This window comes from Phyllobates terribilis, unplaced genomic scaffold (assembly GCF_046119375.1).
Source record: "Phyllobates terribilis strain yellow unplaced genomic scaffold, ASM4611937v1 Scaffold_1__5_contigs__length_1240528914, whole genome shotgun sequence".
Classification (NCBI taxonomy): Eukaryota; Metazoa; Chordata; class Amphibia; order Anura; family Dendrobatidae; genus Phyllobates; species Phyllobates terribilis.
In genome coordinates, this window is record NW_027362761.1 from 978,594,472 (window position 1) to 978,609,816 (window position 15,345).

Sequence of the window (15,345 nt, forward strand, 5' to 3'; positions counted from 1 at the left end):
TCAGCGGCGCACTGTTTTTTTTTCTTGTGGGCGGTAACTTTAACTGAGGAAAACGCGGCCAGTCAATCATAGCGCAGGAAGCATCTACACTATCCAGACATAAGGGCTTCTACAATTGGCTGCAGAAATCACATGTCGTCTCAATATAAAAAGCGGCCATGTTCCCTCAGCACCATTATATCCATGTCATTGCTGGAGACAGACGCAGCTCAGTGTTCTCCTGTGTAATGAGAGATATTAACTAGATAGATGGGCACTTGTGTGGTAGTCAGATAGTTTAGATAATTCCTGGCCTGTGTACCTCTGCAACCGCTGGTGCAGCACATTTTTGGTGTTCTTGTGCAAGTACTGAGATTCTGACAGAAACAGAAGGCCCATGCCATACAATAGTGCTGTGCACCGCTGGTATAGAGCTCCATGTTTCAGTATACCTTGAATCTTTTTTTGCGCTTGCTAATGTGATCAAGCAAGTGCAGTGCACCTTTTTCATTTAGTGGGGTTGAAATTGTGCTCTGCACAGCCTGCAGAGCTACTTATTGCAGAGCACAAATCTGTTTTTTTTTCTGTTGCTATTGTGATATTGAAAGCTGTGTGCACTAAAGTTTTTTTTAGTGTCAGATACTATTTTAGTGGCGTTGAACTTCAGGTGGTTTCAGAGTAAAAAAATAAGCCCAGTCCACAGTACTATAAGTCATACAGTGCTATAAGCCAGCTACTACATCAGTGGCGGTCAAATTCAGCTTGTACGCACAGTCAAACCTATATATATTTTTGGTTGGCAGGCAGAGTCCACCAAAGGTTTTTTTATTGTGGCAAAGTTGATCCAGTCTGCTAAAAGGCAGATCCTATTTTAGTGGCGTTGAACTTGTCCTGGTTTCACAGTAAGAAAAAAAAACTTCTCTTACTAGGCCCAGTCCAAAAAATATTTTTTCCTGTGCCAAAAGTCATACAGTGCTATAAGCCAGCTACTACGTCAGTGGCGATCAAAGTCAGCTGGACGCAGAGCTTATGCAGAATAACCCAAAAATATTTTTTGCTCTGAGTAAAGTGATACAGCTAGCTAGATCTGAGTTTGAAATATTTTGGAGCATATATTCTATGTCATACTGGCCTCATCCACATTAAAAAAAAAAATTCTTCTGTTCCTAAAGTAATACAGCAGGGGACATCTCAGTTTGAAATTGTTTGGAGAATATCTCGTAGGTTTTATCGGCCTCATGCACACTAACAAATTTCTTTTGTCTGTTAGTAACGTTATACGGCAGGCCGTATCTTACCTTGTCATTTAGTGTTGCTGAAATTCAGGTGGGTGCTGAACTATTGCACAGGAAAAAAAAAATTCTTTAGTTAATTGCATGCTCCTACCACTGTATCTGACCAACATGAGTGGGAAAAAGAGAGGGCATGGTGGAAGGGGGAATAGGCTTGGTGTTCAAGGTGTACGTGGGGTATGTGGTAATGTTAGTGAAAGCACTAGTGAACCAACACAAACAGGTCCTATCCAAAGACAACTGACAACTTATGTTAGTGGACGGCCTACTGCACTCCCTTCCTTTGGCAGTCGCACAGCGATACGCCTTGTTGATGAGACCCAGAAAGAGCAGGTGCTCCATTGGACGGCAAGCTCTGCTTCCAGTGCCCTCTCGTCTTCTTCCTCCACCTCAACATCACATGCAGTACAGTCCACAGAGGTGGCACCCCAATTACCCATGCTTCCCCCCCGCGTCACAACTGGCCAACTGCCCAACTGACTGTAGCGAACCACAGATGGGCAAGTCTGTAGAACTCTTCACCCATTCTACACCATGGGCATCAGAAGTATACTCCAAACAGTCACAGAGTCAAGGGGAGGAAAGCATCTGCACTGATGCCCCAAATTTTTTTACCTTGGATTCGGGGCAGGACGAAGTAGGGTCCGAGTAAGTTCCTGACCCTCATCACCAGACGTTAACCGCAGGGGAGGTGATCCCGATGAGACTCAGATACCTGAGGCTCATGCGGACTGTACTGTGCTGTCAGGGCAACAAGAGGAGAGGGGTCACTCTGAGGGCGAGGAATGGGATAACACATTGGATGATGACGAGGTTGAAGATCCTGCTTGGTGTGAACCCAGAGTCACGCAGCCGAGTAGCTCATCTGAGGAGGTGGAGTAGGAAGATGAGAAGGTTACATTTCGCCCTAAGGCGCAGGCACGGAGTGATACAAGCACGAGGAGCACTGCATCCTTAGCCACAACCATAGCTGTGGCCAGCAGCGGTCAAGGGTCTGCAGCTCGCAGGGGCAGCAAGGGTTGCCTAGCATGGGCCTTTTTTGTCACTGCAAAGGATGAGCCAACTCACGTTATCTGCAAATTTTGCGATAAAAACTCAGTAGAGGGAAAAACTGCAATAATTTGACTACTACATGCATGAACGTTCACATGCTCAAACAACATTCTTTACACTGGGAATCTTACTGAGCTGAAATGCGGACCAGCGCACCTCAACAACCATCAGCTGCCCCATCAAACGCATCCGCTGCTTCTTCCTCCTCTTTTACCATGCCAAGTATTGTCACGCAGGTCTCCCATTGCAGAAACTGTGGTTCTTTAGCCGCTCTAGTCAGGCTGAGTGACAGCCCGTCACCTGTAACAGAAGCTTACACGCCTGCTGTGTTTGTTTCACCGAGCACACCGCATGTTTCTCAATCCACTGTAACACCTGCACTGCTCCACCAGTTTTTCCTGTTCACCATACTCCACCCTCTCTCAGAACCTTAGTCAACCCTTGGTCACGCAGTTGTAGTCACCTAAAAGATTGTTTCATCCCACGCATGACAAAGCTAAGAGGTTGAACTCCACCATCTCCAATCTGTTGGCCATGGAAATGCTGCCTTTCCGCCTGGTAGATACAGACGGTTTCAGAAAACTGATGGCCATCGCAGTCCCCCAGTACCAGTTGCCCAGTCGCCATTACTTCTCTAAGAAAGCTGTGCCTGGGCTACACCAGCATGTCGCAGACAACATCACCCGTTCCTTGTCTAAATCTATATGTGCCAGGGTGCATTTCACCACAGACACATGGAGGAGTAAGCATGGCCAAGGGCGTTAAATCTCGCTTACTGGGCACTGGGTGACTCTGGTGGCTGTGGGGGCAGGCGGGGAAGGGGCTGCCCCACAAATCTTGGAATCCCCAAGGCTTGCAGAAGAAACCTCTGTATTTCCCACTTCCTCCACTTCTTCTGCGTCCTCCGCCTCCTCTAGGGCCTCCACCTGTGCACTCAACCTCTGCCTTAACGAGACATGTGTTCCAAGGGTGCAGAGTGAATACACACCACCTCCGTACTGCACAGTCAGGGCTCACCGTAATCAGGCAGTCTTTAAATTAATATGCTTTGGAGATCGCAGTCATACAGCTGAAGAGTTGTGGGCAGCTCTCCAGGCTCAGTTTGAGCAATGGCTGTCTCCGCTGAACCTAGAGCCAGGGAAGGCCATGTGTGATAACGGTGCGAACCTGTTAGCGGCCCTATGCCGAGGCAAGCTCGCACATGTGTCTTGCATGGCTCACGTCCTCAACTTGGTGGTATAGCGATTTCTCCGGCACTATCCTGGCCTGGATGAGCTGCTTCACAAAGTACGGAAGCTGTGCGCTCACTTCCACCTTTCGCACCCCTCATGTCACCAACTTGCATCGATACAGAGGTCTTTGTCCGTGCCAGTTAACAGGCTGATCTGCGATGTGCTGACGCGGTGGAATTCCACTCTGCACATGTTGCAGCGACTGTGCCAGTAGCAACGAGCTCTGACGCAGTATGTTATGACGTATAGCTTGGGGCAACGCACTACGGACTTGGGGCATATCACGTTTGAGGTTAACGCTGACGATGCCATCATCAGCATCACTATTCCGGTCATATACATGCTGGATCAAACTGTGAATAAGGAGGAGGTGGTGGCCCCAGAAGAAGAGGAGGATGCGGAAGGGATACCAATGTCTCAAATATCCAGACTGTCGTCACACAGGCGGATGCCAAGTGACGGTGGATTACAGCAATCGAGGGGGGTTTGGTGATACTAGGCAAACTGTTAGTGAAGGCGCAAGAGCCAAGGAACTAATGGAGGAGGAAGAGGTAATGGGCGAGCAGCTGTCAGAGAATGAAGAGGATAATCATCCCCTCTCGTTTGAACGTGGTTGACAGGAGGGGACGGAGGAAACAAGCATCAGTGTTAAGCAGCCCACAGTACAGCCTGGCTTTGGACCTCCTGGAAGAGCCCGACATATGAGTGCCTTCTTGATGCTCTATCTGCAACATGATCCCCGTATACTTAGGATTCGAAATAATGCTGACTACTGGGTTGTCACTCCATTAGATCCACGTTATAAGAGTCAATTTTGCCAGATACTTCCCGCCCTGGAAACGGATCCGCTTATGTTGGAGTATCGAAATAAACTTTTAAGCAACCTTAATAGAGGTTTGCCCCAAGATAACACGGAGGCACACAGTGTGCATCGCAGCTGTAATCTTTCAACCTCCAGCATGTCAGTTCATCAACGCCAAAACATTAGCAGCATCAGCAGAGTAAGTGGCAGAAGCAATTTCTTTGAGTCCTTTCACACATTTTTTAGACCAGCTCATACAACAGAGTACAAGTCTGACACGTGGTGAATGACTGGAGAGGATGGTGCAGGAGTATCTAGAGTTCAATATAATTACCATCAGGGAGGGTTTGGACCCTTTTACATTTTGGTCTTCAAAAATGGATGAATGGTCTGAGCTTGCCTCTAACGCCTTGGAGGTTTTATCATGCCCAGCAGCCAGAGTTCTCTCTGAACGTGTCTTCAGCGCTGCTGGTAGTGTCTTGACGGATAAGTGTAGACCACCTAACTTTCATCAAGATGAACAAGTCATGGATCTCCAAGGACTTTTGCACCCCAATTGCAGACTGTACAGAGTAAGCGATGTTGTTGTTTTGAGTGTGCTGCATTGATCTCTTGAAATTGCAGTCTGTGATATGGCTTCTGTGCCTGCTCTTGCTGTTGCTGCTGCTGCAGGTTTTAGGCCCTAATTTTGGGAAATGTAGAGAATTCTGATTGTGTCTCCATCCATTGGGTTGGCTGTAGTGGGACAGGTTTGGGTCTGCGTTAAACTACTTGTAGTTGATGACATTGATGCCACTTCGGTCATGTTAGGCTCTCATTTAGGGCAATGTGACCACTCCTGGTTAGGTCTCCATCTCCTGGGTTGGCTGTACTGGAAGAGGTGTGGGTCTTATTTACACTATTTGTACAGTAGTGAAATTGATGCCACTTTGCTGGCGTCTGCCGCAAATTTTTTTAAATGTGGGGAATCCTGATTGGGTCTCCATCTATTGGGTTGGCTTTAGTGGAACCTTCCTGTTCTGCAATCTAAGTTGTGTAAGGTTGCGTACCAGTCCTTGCTGCACTCCTGATACAGATTCTGCCTGCTGCACTCCTGATACAGACTCTGCCTGCTGCACTCCTGATACAGACTCTGCCTGCTGCACTCCTGATACAGACGCTGCCTACCGCACTCCAGATACAGACTATGCCTGCTGCACTCCTGATACAGACTCTGCCTGCTGCACTCCTGATACAGACTCTGCTGGAGGGCCTCATGAAAAAAATGTTCCCATTATTAGGAAGTGGTTCTCCCATACTGTTATTGCCTATGCAGTGAAGGCAAGGGCTGCCAAAAATTTGGAGGCACTCCAATGCCCCTTTCAAGAGACGTAGAGGAGGGCCTCATGAAAAAAATGTTCCCATTATTAGGAAGTAGGTCTCCCATACTGTTATTGCCTATGCAGTGAATGCAAGGGCTGTCAAAAATTTGGAGGCACTCCAATGCCCCTTGTAAGAGATGTAGATATGGTGATATGGTAGATATGGTGGTGGAGGATGAGGAGAAGGAGGAGGACAACAGCAAATAGACAAAATCAGGAAGCGTATACCCATGTGTGAAGAGGTGCATGGGAATAGACCTTCCAAAAAGAAGACACTGGATTTGAGTTTATTTTACCCTGCTATCATTCGGTGGTGTTGAGAAATCTGGCCCAATCCAGCCCTTGTTCATTTTTATAAGAGTCAGCATTATCAGTTGATAGGTGGATGCGCCTATCAGTTATAATTTCCCCGGCGGCACTAAAAACCCGCTCTGACAAAATGCTAGCAGCAGGGCAGGCCAGGACCCCCAAGGTGTAGATGCCCTATTTACCATTACTGACCCAATTAATTCCTTAACAGCTGTCTCCTCAGTAATACTTTGCCTCGGTTTCTTACTATAAAATTAATGTTAAAAGTCAGAAATCCTAGGTTTTAAATTGAACTCCCACCTAAGATACTCAATCCAGAACAAGTTTCTTTACTATTGGGAAACATCTAAATATTCCTTATTTAGGAATGAAAATAACAAAACCACTATATAATACTCTGGATGAGAACCAGTCTAATATTTTAAAGCTGATCCAAAATTCCATTAACAAATTTGATAAAGTAAATACTCGTGGTTAGCAAGAATTGCCCTTTATATAATAATTATTTTACCGAAGTTACAATATTTTTTAGGACAATTAGTATCCTGATCCAAGATCTTTGGATTAAAAAGCTTCATAAGCAATTATCTAATTATATGACAAGCTAAATCGGCAGGAATTGCAAAAACACTACTATTTAAGTCCAAAGATAAAAAAGGTATTGGGTTACCTAATATCCAAGCCTATAGTGATACCAACAATTTTACAAATTAGAAATTGGTTTATAAAGGAAGGTAGGCCTTGTTGGGTAAGTATGGAGAAATCCTTTAACAAGAGTTCTCTTTTGTCATCTCTCATTTGCTAGATCATTATTTACCAATCCCAGATCACCCATTAATAGAATCTACTATACTTTTATGGAAAAAGTTGCAAAAACTTAGTCTTAGCTATTATCCTTTGGATAAACTTCCTTTAACTATATTTCAGTCTGCACTCCCTAATTTTCCATTCGACAAATGGGGAAAATTTGGGATATCAAAGTGCTCAGCAGTAGTGTTGAGCGAATGTGCTCGGCATTTCAAATTCGGGTTCGTGTTCGGGGCTCAACTCTACTCAGCAGTTATTACAGTCCCCAATTTGGATACAATTATAAATTTTCATTCTTTAAAATTGTCTTACAATCTAACGGATGAGGAACTTTATAACTTTTTGGACTTGAGAAAATAGATCAAAAAGGAGCTTTCTCTTCCCATTTCCCTTCCTCGATCCATAATTACTCTAGTGTTGTTTTTTGGAATACAAAACTTATAGTGCTAGGAAAATTGCTTAAATCACCGCAGGCAAATCATTTTTTAGCTTATTACTTCATCTATGATCATAATAAATGTGCAAATACATACAGTGGTGACCAAAAGTTTAGTGTGATTACTTCTGTCTGGTTGTTGTGATGCCATTTTCCTGGTGATGAATTGAAAGTGCATGAAGTTCTCATCATGCAAGACCTTAATTTTAACCAAAATGCTTTTGAATATAGGTATGGTCATTTAATTAAAGAAAACTGACTGTCAAAAGTTTTGCATATACTATTTATTGATCATATCAGAGAGAAATTCATTGTTTACAATGCAATAACTTAGTATTTTGTATCATAACTAGAGATGAGCGAATGTTTCAATGTTCGGTTAGGATTACGATCGTCAAATTTGCAATATTTGCCGATTTATTCATCGAATATTCGCCGAACATTGCCAAACGCCATTGGATTCAATGGGGGGTAAAACCAAACGCATACAATACATCTTCAAACGGGCCCAAAAGCTGCCAAAACACATCAAATTAAGGGCAGACACCAGGAAAGTGTATCGATTGACCCAGAGTACAAGTACTATAATTATTATTTATTATTATAGCGACATTTATTCCATGGCGCTTTACATGTGAAATGGGGTCACCGACTGGTACAAGAGGACTAGGTGGCTTATAGCAGACTGTATCATGTTTGCCACACAAAAAAATATAGTTTTTACTCTGGCTAGCAACAGAAAAAAAATATATTTTTACTGTGCATACAGCTGAATTTCACACCCCAAAAATGACAAGGTGGGCTACTGTAGCTTGCGGTATCACATTAGCAAATGAAAAAAAAATAGATTTTTGTACTCTGCACTCAGGAGCTCTGCATACAGATGAATTTCAACCCCACAAAATGAAAGGAGGGCTAGTAGGGCTAGCTTGCCGTATCACATTAGAAAGTGAAAAAATTGATTTTTTTAAGGGATACTCATGCATGGAGCACAATAGAAGCAGTGCACAACATAGTTCTATGACGTGGGCCCTGCTGTCTTTGTCTGGACCTCAGTAATAGCACAAGGAAAAAATATCTGCTGGAAGGTCGATTTCACTGACACACAGGACACTAGTTATCTAAACTATCTGACTTAGAAGAAACCCTATCTATCTAGCTAACATCTCCAATCCAGCAGCAGCGTCTGTGATCACTTATAAGCATTAAATGGCGCTCACACAACATGTCCGCTCTTTATATAGAAGGACATATGATTTCAGCAGCCAATGGCACAAGCCCTTGTGTCTGGACAGTGTGGATGCTTCCTGCGCTCTGATTGGCTAGCCACGATTTGCACACATAAAGTTAGAAAAAAAAAATAGAAGCATGGTGCTGCTCTCAGCTTCTGTCTGCTCTCCCCCCAGCCCATCCCATCATCAAACACGTTCCCCCGCTCATCATACACAAGTAGTATGCTAGCCAAACTGTTAAAAACACTTTAGTTGCACAGCAATAATTTTTCTGCACTTTTTCACCAAATGTTACCGATTTCTGCCGATTTTAAAATTTAAAAATGCCTGCGTTTCCGATCACGAATCCGAATGTGCCATATTCGTGTCGAATTTAACATTTGCGATCGGATTTCGAACATATTCGCTCATCACTAATCATAACCTCTTGCTTTAATTACTGCACCACACCGACGGGGCATTGAAGTCATTAGGGTACTCAAGACATCTTGCTCCATTGCATTTGCAAATCTGCAAACAATTCATCTTTATTGCTATGGGTACGAGCTCCAACTCGTCGCTCTAACTCATCCCAAAGGTGCTCTATAGGGTTGAAATCAGGTGATTGGCTTGGCCATTGCAACCGGTGAACATTTTTCTTTGCTAACCAATTTTTGATTAAATTGGATGTGCGCTGAGGATCATTGTCTTGCTGGAATTTTCATACCTTGCCTACTTTGGTTTTACCATGTAGTAGCATTACATTCTACAGTATATCCTTGTACATGGTAGCATTCATATTTCATCAGAAAAGCAGTTGCAAACCATGACATTGCCACCAACATGTTTCACTGTAGGTGTTTGGTACCTTGCAGAATTACGTTTTCCAGTTGGGTGGTATATATAGTGCTTGCCATCACTACCAAACAGATTGAACTTGGATTCATTCGACCAATCTGCCTCTTTCTATTGGCTGTGTTCGTTGGCAATCTCAAGTTGGACCTTCTGGTCCTTTGCAGAGATGAAAGGCTTCTTGACTGGAACTCGTACATTCAACCCTACTGCTCTTAGCCGTCGCATCGCAGTTTGGCGACTCACTTTGACCCCATATTCTTCATTCATTTTATGCAAAATCTGTACAGCACTTTTATGGACATCAGATACTGACTTTTTCTTAATAATGTGATCAACTCTGGAGGAAGTTTTCCGTGGTCGTCCACTTCTAGGTTTGTCAGCTGTTCGATAACCTTCTTTTTCTTTTCTTTAATATCCGCGACACTTGACTTTGAGAACAGCTGAATTCCATAGCTACCTCTTTTTAGCTTTTGCCTGACTTCACTCTCAGAATAATAAGCTTCCTGACATCTGGTGATAAATTTGGCTTTGTCTTTACCATGTTTTAACCTAAAAATACACACTCACAAAAAAAATGTAGGCAAAATTCGACTACTCATGACAAAATATGCAAAACATTTGGCCCAGGAAATGTTGAAAACTAACACATAAAGGGATAAAACAATGTCAAGCACAATTTTCGTCCTTATAGCTGACAACCATTTGCTTTCAATTTACTAAAATCACCAAGAAAATGGCATCACATCAACCAGACAGAGGTAATAATCACACTAAAAAATGCTAAACCTTTGGTCGCCACTGTATATACATCTTTATAATCTGTCTACATTTTACCTGCTTAAGTTTACCGCTGGTGAATGTTGGTGACAACACTGTCCGTATCCTTTTCCATTGATCATCAACAGCATTTGATACTGCAGATTCTAAAGGGCCATTAAGGCCAAAATTCTAAAAGGAAGCAATTTTTTTAAATTAATATACATAACAAGAATCACTAGAAATATACAATATCATACCAGGATTTGGTTGTAGGACTTACCCTTCTGTTGGTAAATATAGTATAGCATTCCTTAACTAGGATGGACTTAATGATTGCGGGGTCCATTACTGCCAGCACCGGCTGTCTCCCATCAAAGAACCTGGTTCAGAAAACAGATATGTTCAGGTATATTGTGAGACCAGCACTATAGGCACAAGATGATTGCTTACATTTACCAAATACAAGTTGAACAGTCTCAGCCGTGTACGTCAGTGATGAGATTACAGTACATGATCCTTTGTAATGTGTAATAAGCTCAGACTTACCTTACCGTTATTTCTATAGACAAAGGGATTTTACCAGGGTTGAAAGTTATTGACTATTCATAAAATGGGATAACGTACTGAGAGCTGGAGTCCAAAGACTGGACCCCACTGATTCAGAAAATGGGGCCCTGTATAATGTTAAATGCAGAAGAGGTCAAGTGTGTGCACTTCCACTCATTCATAGTGTAAGGCAGAAATAGCCGAGCGCTGTACTCAGCTTTCTCCAGTAGTCCCATAATAGACAATGTATATAAGAAATCATCTAGTGTTCATTCTGCCTGTGAATTATAATGGCTGAGGGAAAGACTACACAGTCTCTACCAGATCCACTGTTAGATGAAGAATGTGTTGAGTTTAATTCCCAGTCCAGTGAGAAGACTACATTCTACAAAACCTACATGGAAAGTTAGAGAGAACTTTGAATCCATTAAACATGAACTTTCTTGTGTTATAGCAGACTTATGGTAAAAATTGCTGAGTCACATCAAAAGCCTCTCTCAGCCTGCTTCTCTCGAACTACCACAAGAGGGAGCCCTAGGACAACTGTGTTCAGATACCTATGCCAGAAAGAGAAACTAATACATTATAATTCTGTAAAGGCTTAATATTTCACTTGAAGAAGAGTTGCAGGTTTTCCAAAAACTTAACTCTGTCAGAGAATGCATAGTATGTGATATTAAAGCCAAGACAGAAGCAAGAATTGTACAAATAGCTGAGACGTCATCTCGCATTGCTAGATTCGCCAGGCAGTCAAAACAATTATCTAAGTCACACTCTTCGAAATCTTCAACGCTCAGCGAACAGCTTATAAGAGCACGTGCAGAAGCCAAAGCTACTAAGGTACAAGCCGCTTTTGCGCAAAATAAAACTAAAATGGAAGTGGAAGCAGCATGCTAGAAGGCAGAAATGGAAGCGAGCGCAGCAGCTGAAGCAGCACGCAAGAAGGCAGAAATGGAAGCGAGCGCAGCAGCTGAAGCAGCACACAAGAAGGCAGAAATGGAAGCGAGCGCAGCAGCTGAAGCAGCACACAAGAAGGCAGAAATGGAAGCGAGCGCAGCAGCTGAAGCAGCACGCAAGAAGCACACAGGAAGACAGAAATGGAAGCCAGCGCAGCACGCAAAAAAGCAGAAATAAAGGCCCTAGAAGAGAAATGTGAACATGCCACAGCCATGACAGCCATGACAAGGTTAAAGGTCCTGGAACAAGCTATCAGTGGGAGCCAAAGAGACAGCATCAGTTTAAGTGATTTTGATACGGAAGACCCTTTTAAGTGTACAAGAGACTAAGTACTAAAGCAAAATAGTGCACCCCCGACTCCAGCAATCTTTCCTGACAGCACAGACATCCCTCTAAGGCAACAGGATGCAGATTGTTCACCAGCATCCTGCATTCAAGGTCAGTAAAACAGGCTGCTAACCCTACATCCTGAACCTTCTTCATGCACAAGAATGTACCAGGCCCCTGTAACTCACCAAACCCTATACACTGAAGCCCAAGTGCAAGCCAATATGCAGACAAGTCATCACATTCTGGTCAGCCACACAATTCCTGCTACATGCGTGGCAGAATCTTTGCATATTACACCAGTTACTGAACTGAATGCTTATGCTACACCATACTTCCCGGCATTCCTAGGTCAAAACTTCACATGTCTGACAAGTCATGACATGTCTGAGTTTGCAAGGTACATGGTTCGTTGCAAACTTACTAAGTTTGGTCTCACAAACTTCGATCAACCTGAAAACTACAGAGGTTGGAAATGTACCTTTAGAACCATAATTAGGGGGCTTGGCATCACTGCTGCTGAAGAGCTAGATCTGCTGATCAGATGACTTGGTCCACAATCCACAGAACGGGTCAAGAGACTTAGATCTATTCACATCAATAATCCAGTGGCTGGTCTCATGGCTGCATGGGAGAGACTAGAATGAAGCTATGGTAGTCCTGAAGATATAGAAAATTCTCTGTTCAAGCATCTACGGGATTTTCCAAAAATATCTAGTAAGAACAGTTCAAAATTCCAAGAGCTCAGTGACCTCCTGATAGAGCTCCAGATGGCCAAAGCAGGCACGCACCTACCTGGCCTCAGCTACCTGGACACTGCTTATGGGGTAAACCTAATAGTTTCCAAGCTACCGTATAATATTCAAGAAAAGTGGACCATAATTGGATCAAGATACAAAACAGCTAACCAAGTCTCCTTTCCTCCATTTTCCTACTTCTGTGAGTTTATCAAGGACCTTGCAGAGTGTAAGACTGACCCAAGCTTTTCCTACGGAGCACCCAGCGGCCCTGGTTCATCCCCTCCTAAGTATGAAAGTCCAAGTTCAAGTAACAGAAACCGCAGCAGTTAAGTTTCAGGGAAAAAGACTGATGTTCTTCCCACACCTTCAACAGCTCCAATTGAAAATCCTAATTGAATGTGTCCCATGCATAAGAAGCCACATCCCTTAAAGAAGTGCATTGGCTTCAGAAAGAAACCGCTTCAGGAACACAAGGAGATTCTAAAGAACTTTGGGGTATGTTACAGATGTTGTGCTTCTAATGAACACTTTGCTAAGAGCTGTAAAATCCCTATTAAGTGTGTGGAGGGCGACAGTGAGGACCACATACAGTACAGACCAAAAGTTTGGAGACACCTTCTCATTTAAAGATTTTTCTGTATTTTCATGACTTTAAAAATTGTACAATCACACTGAAGGCATCAAAACTATGAATTAACACATGTGGAATTATATACTTAACAAAAAAGTGTGAAACAACTGAAAATATGTCTTATATTCTAGGTTTTTCAAAGTAGCCACCTTTTGCTTTAATGACTGCTTTGCACACTCTTGGCATTCTCTTGATGAGCTTCAAGAGGTAGTCACCGGAAATGGTTTTCACTTCACAGGTGTGGACTGTCAGGTTCAATAAGTGGAATTTCTTGCCTTATAAATGGGGTTGGGACCATCAGTTGTGTTGTGCAGAAGTCAGGTGGATACACAGCTGATAGTCCTACTGAATAGACTGTTAGAATTTGTATTATGGCAAGAAAAAAGCAGCTAAGTAAAGAAAAATGAGTGGCCTTCATTACTTTAAGAAATGAAGGTCAGTCAGTCCGAAAAATTGGGCAAACTTTGAAAGTGTCCCCAAGTGCAGTTGCAAAAACCATCAAGTGCTACAAAGAAACTGGCTCACATGAGGACTGCCCCAGGAAAGGAAGACCAAGAGTCACCTCTGCTTCTGAGGATAAGTTTATCCGAGTCACCAGCCTCAGAAAACGCGGGTTAACAGCAGCTCAGATTAGAGACCAGGTCAATGCCACACAGAGTTCTAGCAGCAGACACATCTCTACAACAACTGTTAAGAGGAGACTTTGTGCAGCAGGCCTTCATGGTAAAATAGCTGCTAGGAAACCACTGCTAAGGACAGGCAACAAGCAGAAGAGACTTGTTTGGGCTAAAGAACACAAGAAATGGACATTAGACCAGTGGAAATCTGTGCTTTGGTCTGATGAGTTCAAATGTGAGATCTTTGGTTCCAACCACCGTGTCTTTGTGCGACGCAGAAAAGGTGAACAGATGGACTCTACATGCCTGGTTCCCACCGTGAAGCATGGAGGAGGAGGTGTGATGGTGTGGGGGTGCTTTGCTGGTGACACTGTTGGGGATTTATTCAAAATTGAAGGCATACTGAACCAGCATGGCTACCACAGCATCTTGCAGGGGCATGCTATTCCATCTGGTTTGCGTTTAGTTGGACCATCATTTAATTTTCATCAGGACAGTGACCCCAAACACACCTCCAGGCTGTGTAAGGGCTATTTGACCAAGAAGGAAAGTGATGAGGTGCTACGCCAGATGACCTGGCCTCCACAGTCACCAAACCTGAACCCAATCGAGATGGTTTGGGGTGAGCTGGACCGCAGAGTGAAGGCAAAAGGGCCAACAAGTGCTAAGCATCTCTGGAAACTCCTTCAAGATTGTTGGAAGACCATTTCCGGTGTCTACCTCTTGAAGCTCATCAAGAGAATGCCAAGAGTGTGCAAAGCAGTCATCAAAGCAAAAGGTGGCTACTTTGAAGAACCTAGAATATAAGACATATTTTCAGTTGTTTCACACTTTTTTGTTAAGTATATAGTTCCACATGTGTTAATTCATAGTTTTGATGCCTTCAGTGTGAATGTACAATTTTCATAGTCATGAAAATACAGAAAAATCTTTAAATGAGAAGGTGTGTCCAAACTTTTGGTCTGTACTGTACAAGCACTCCATCCATCCCAATCTAACTCTGTACCGCTTACACCTTCTCCCACCACAACGCAAGACCGGTGAGGATGTAGATAAAGCAGTGAGTCATATCACAATATCTTCTTCATGCACAAAAGTCTGCGGGGAAGGCCTCTGGGACAAATCGTGTGCGAAGATATGCCTGGTAGTGTTGATTGAGCGTGTATTGTTAACCCTTTCGGTGAGCATGCTTGGGTACTCGCCGAGTATTTGCGGTGCGCTCGGCATCTATGTTAGTGTCACCGCGGCAGCATATGTCATGGCTGTTAAACAGCTGTGACACATGCAGGGATTGCCTAATAAACAGGCAATCCCTGCATGTGTCACAGCTGTTTAACAGCCATGAGACATGCAGCCGCGGTAACACTAACATACAGTGGCATGTAAAAGTTTGGGCACCCCTGGTCAAAATCACTGTTATTGTGAACAGTT

General features: G+C 43.4%; 1 protein-coding gene across 5 annotated transcripts in view; it reads right to left on the reverse strand.

Annotated features, from left to right (window-relative positions):
• The window catches only part of LOC141156801 (cytochrome P450 3A29-like), a 93,329-nt gene that overhangs the window by 18,396 nt on the left and 59,588 nt on the right, over positions 1-15,345 (reverse strand). For all 5 annotated transcript variants that reach the window (XM_073643232.1, XM_073643216.1, XM_073643199.1 and 2 more), the window contains 2 exons: positions 10,377-10,476; positions 10,172-10,285 (listed from right to left, as the gene is read on the reverse strand). In XM_073643232.1, coding sequence (XP_073499333.1) covers positions 10,172-10,285; positions 10,377-10,476 — 214 coding nt within the window. The remainder of the gene's footprint in view (positions 1-10,171; positions 10,286-10,376; positions 10,477-15,345) is intronic.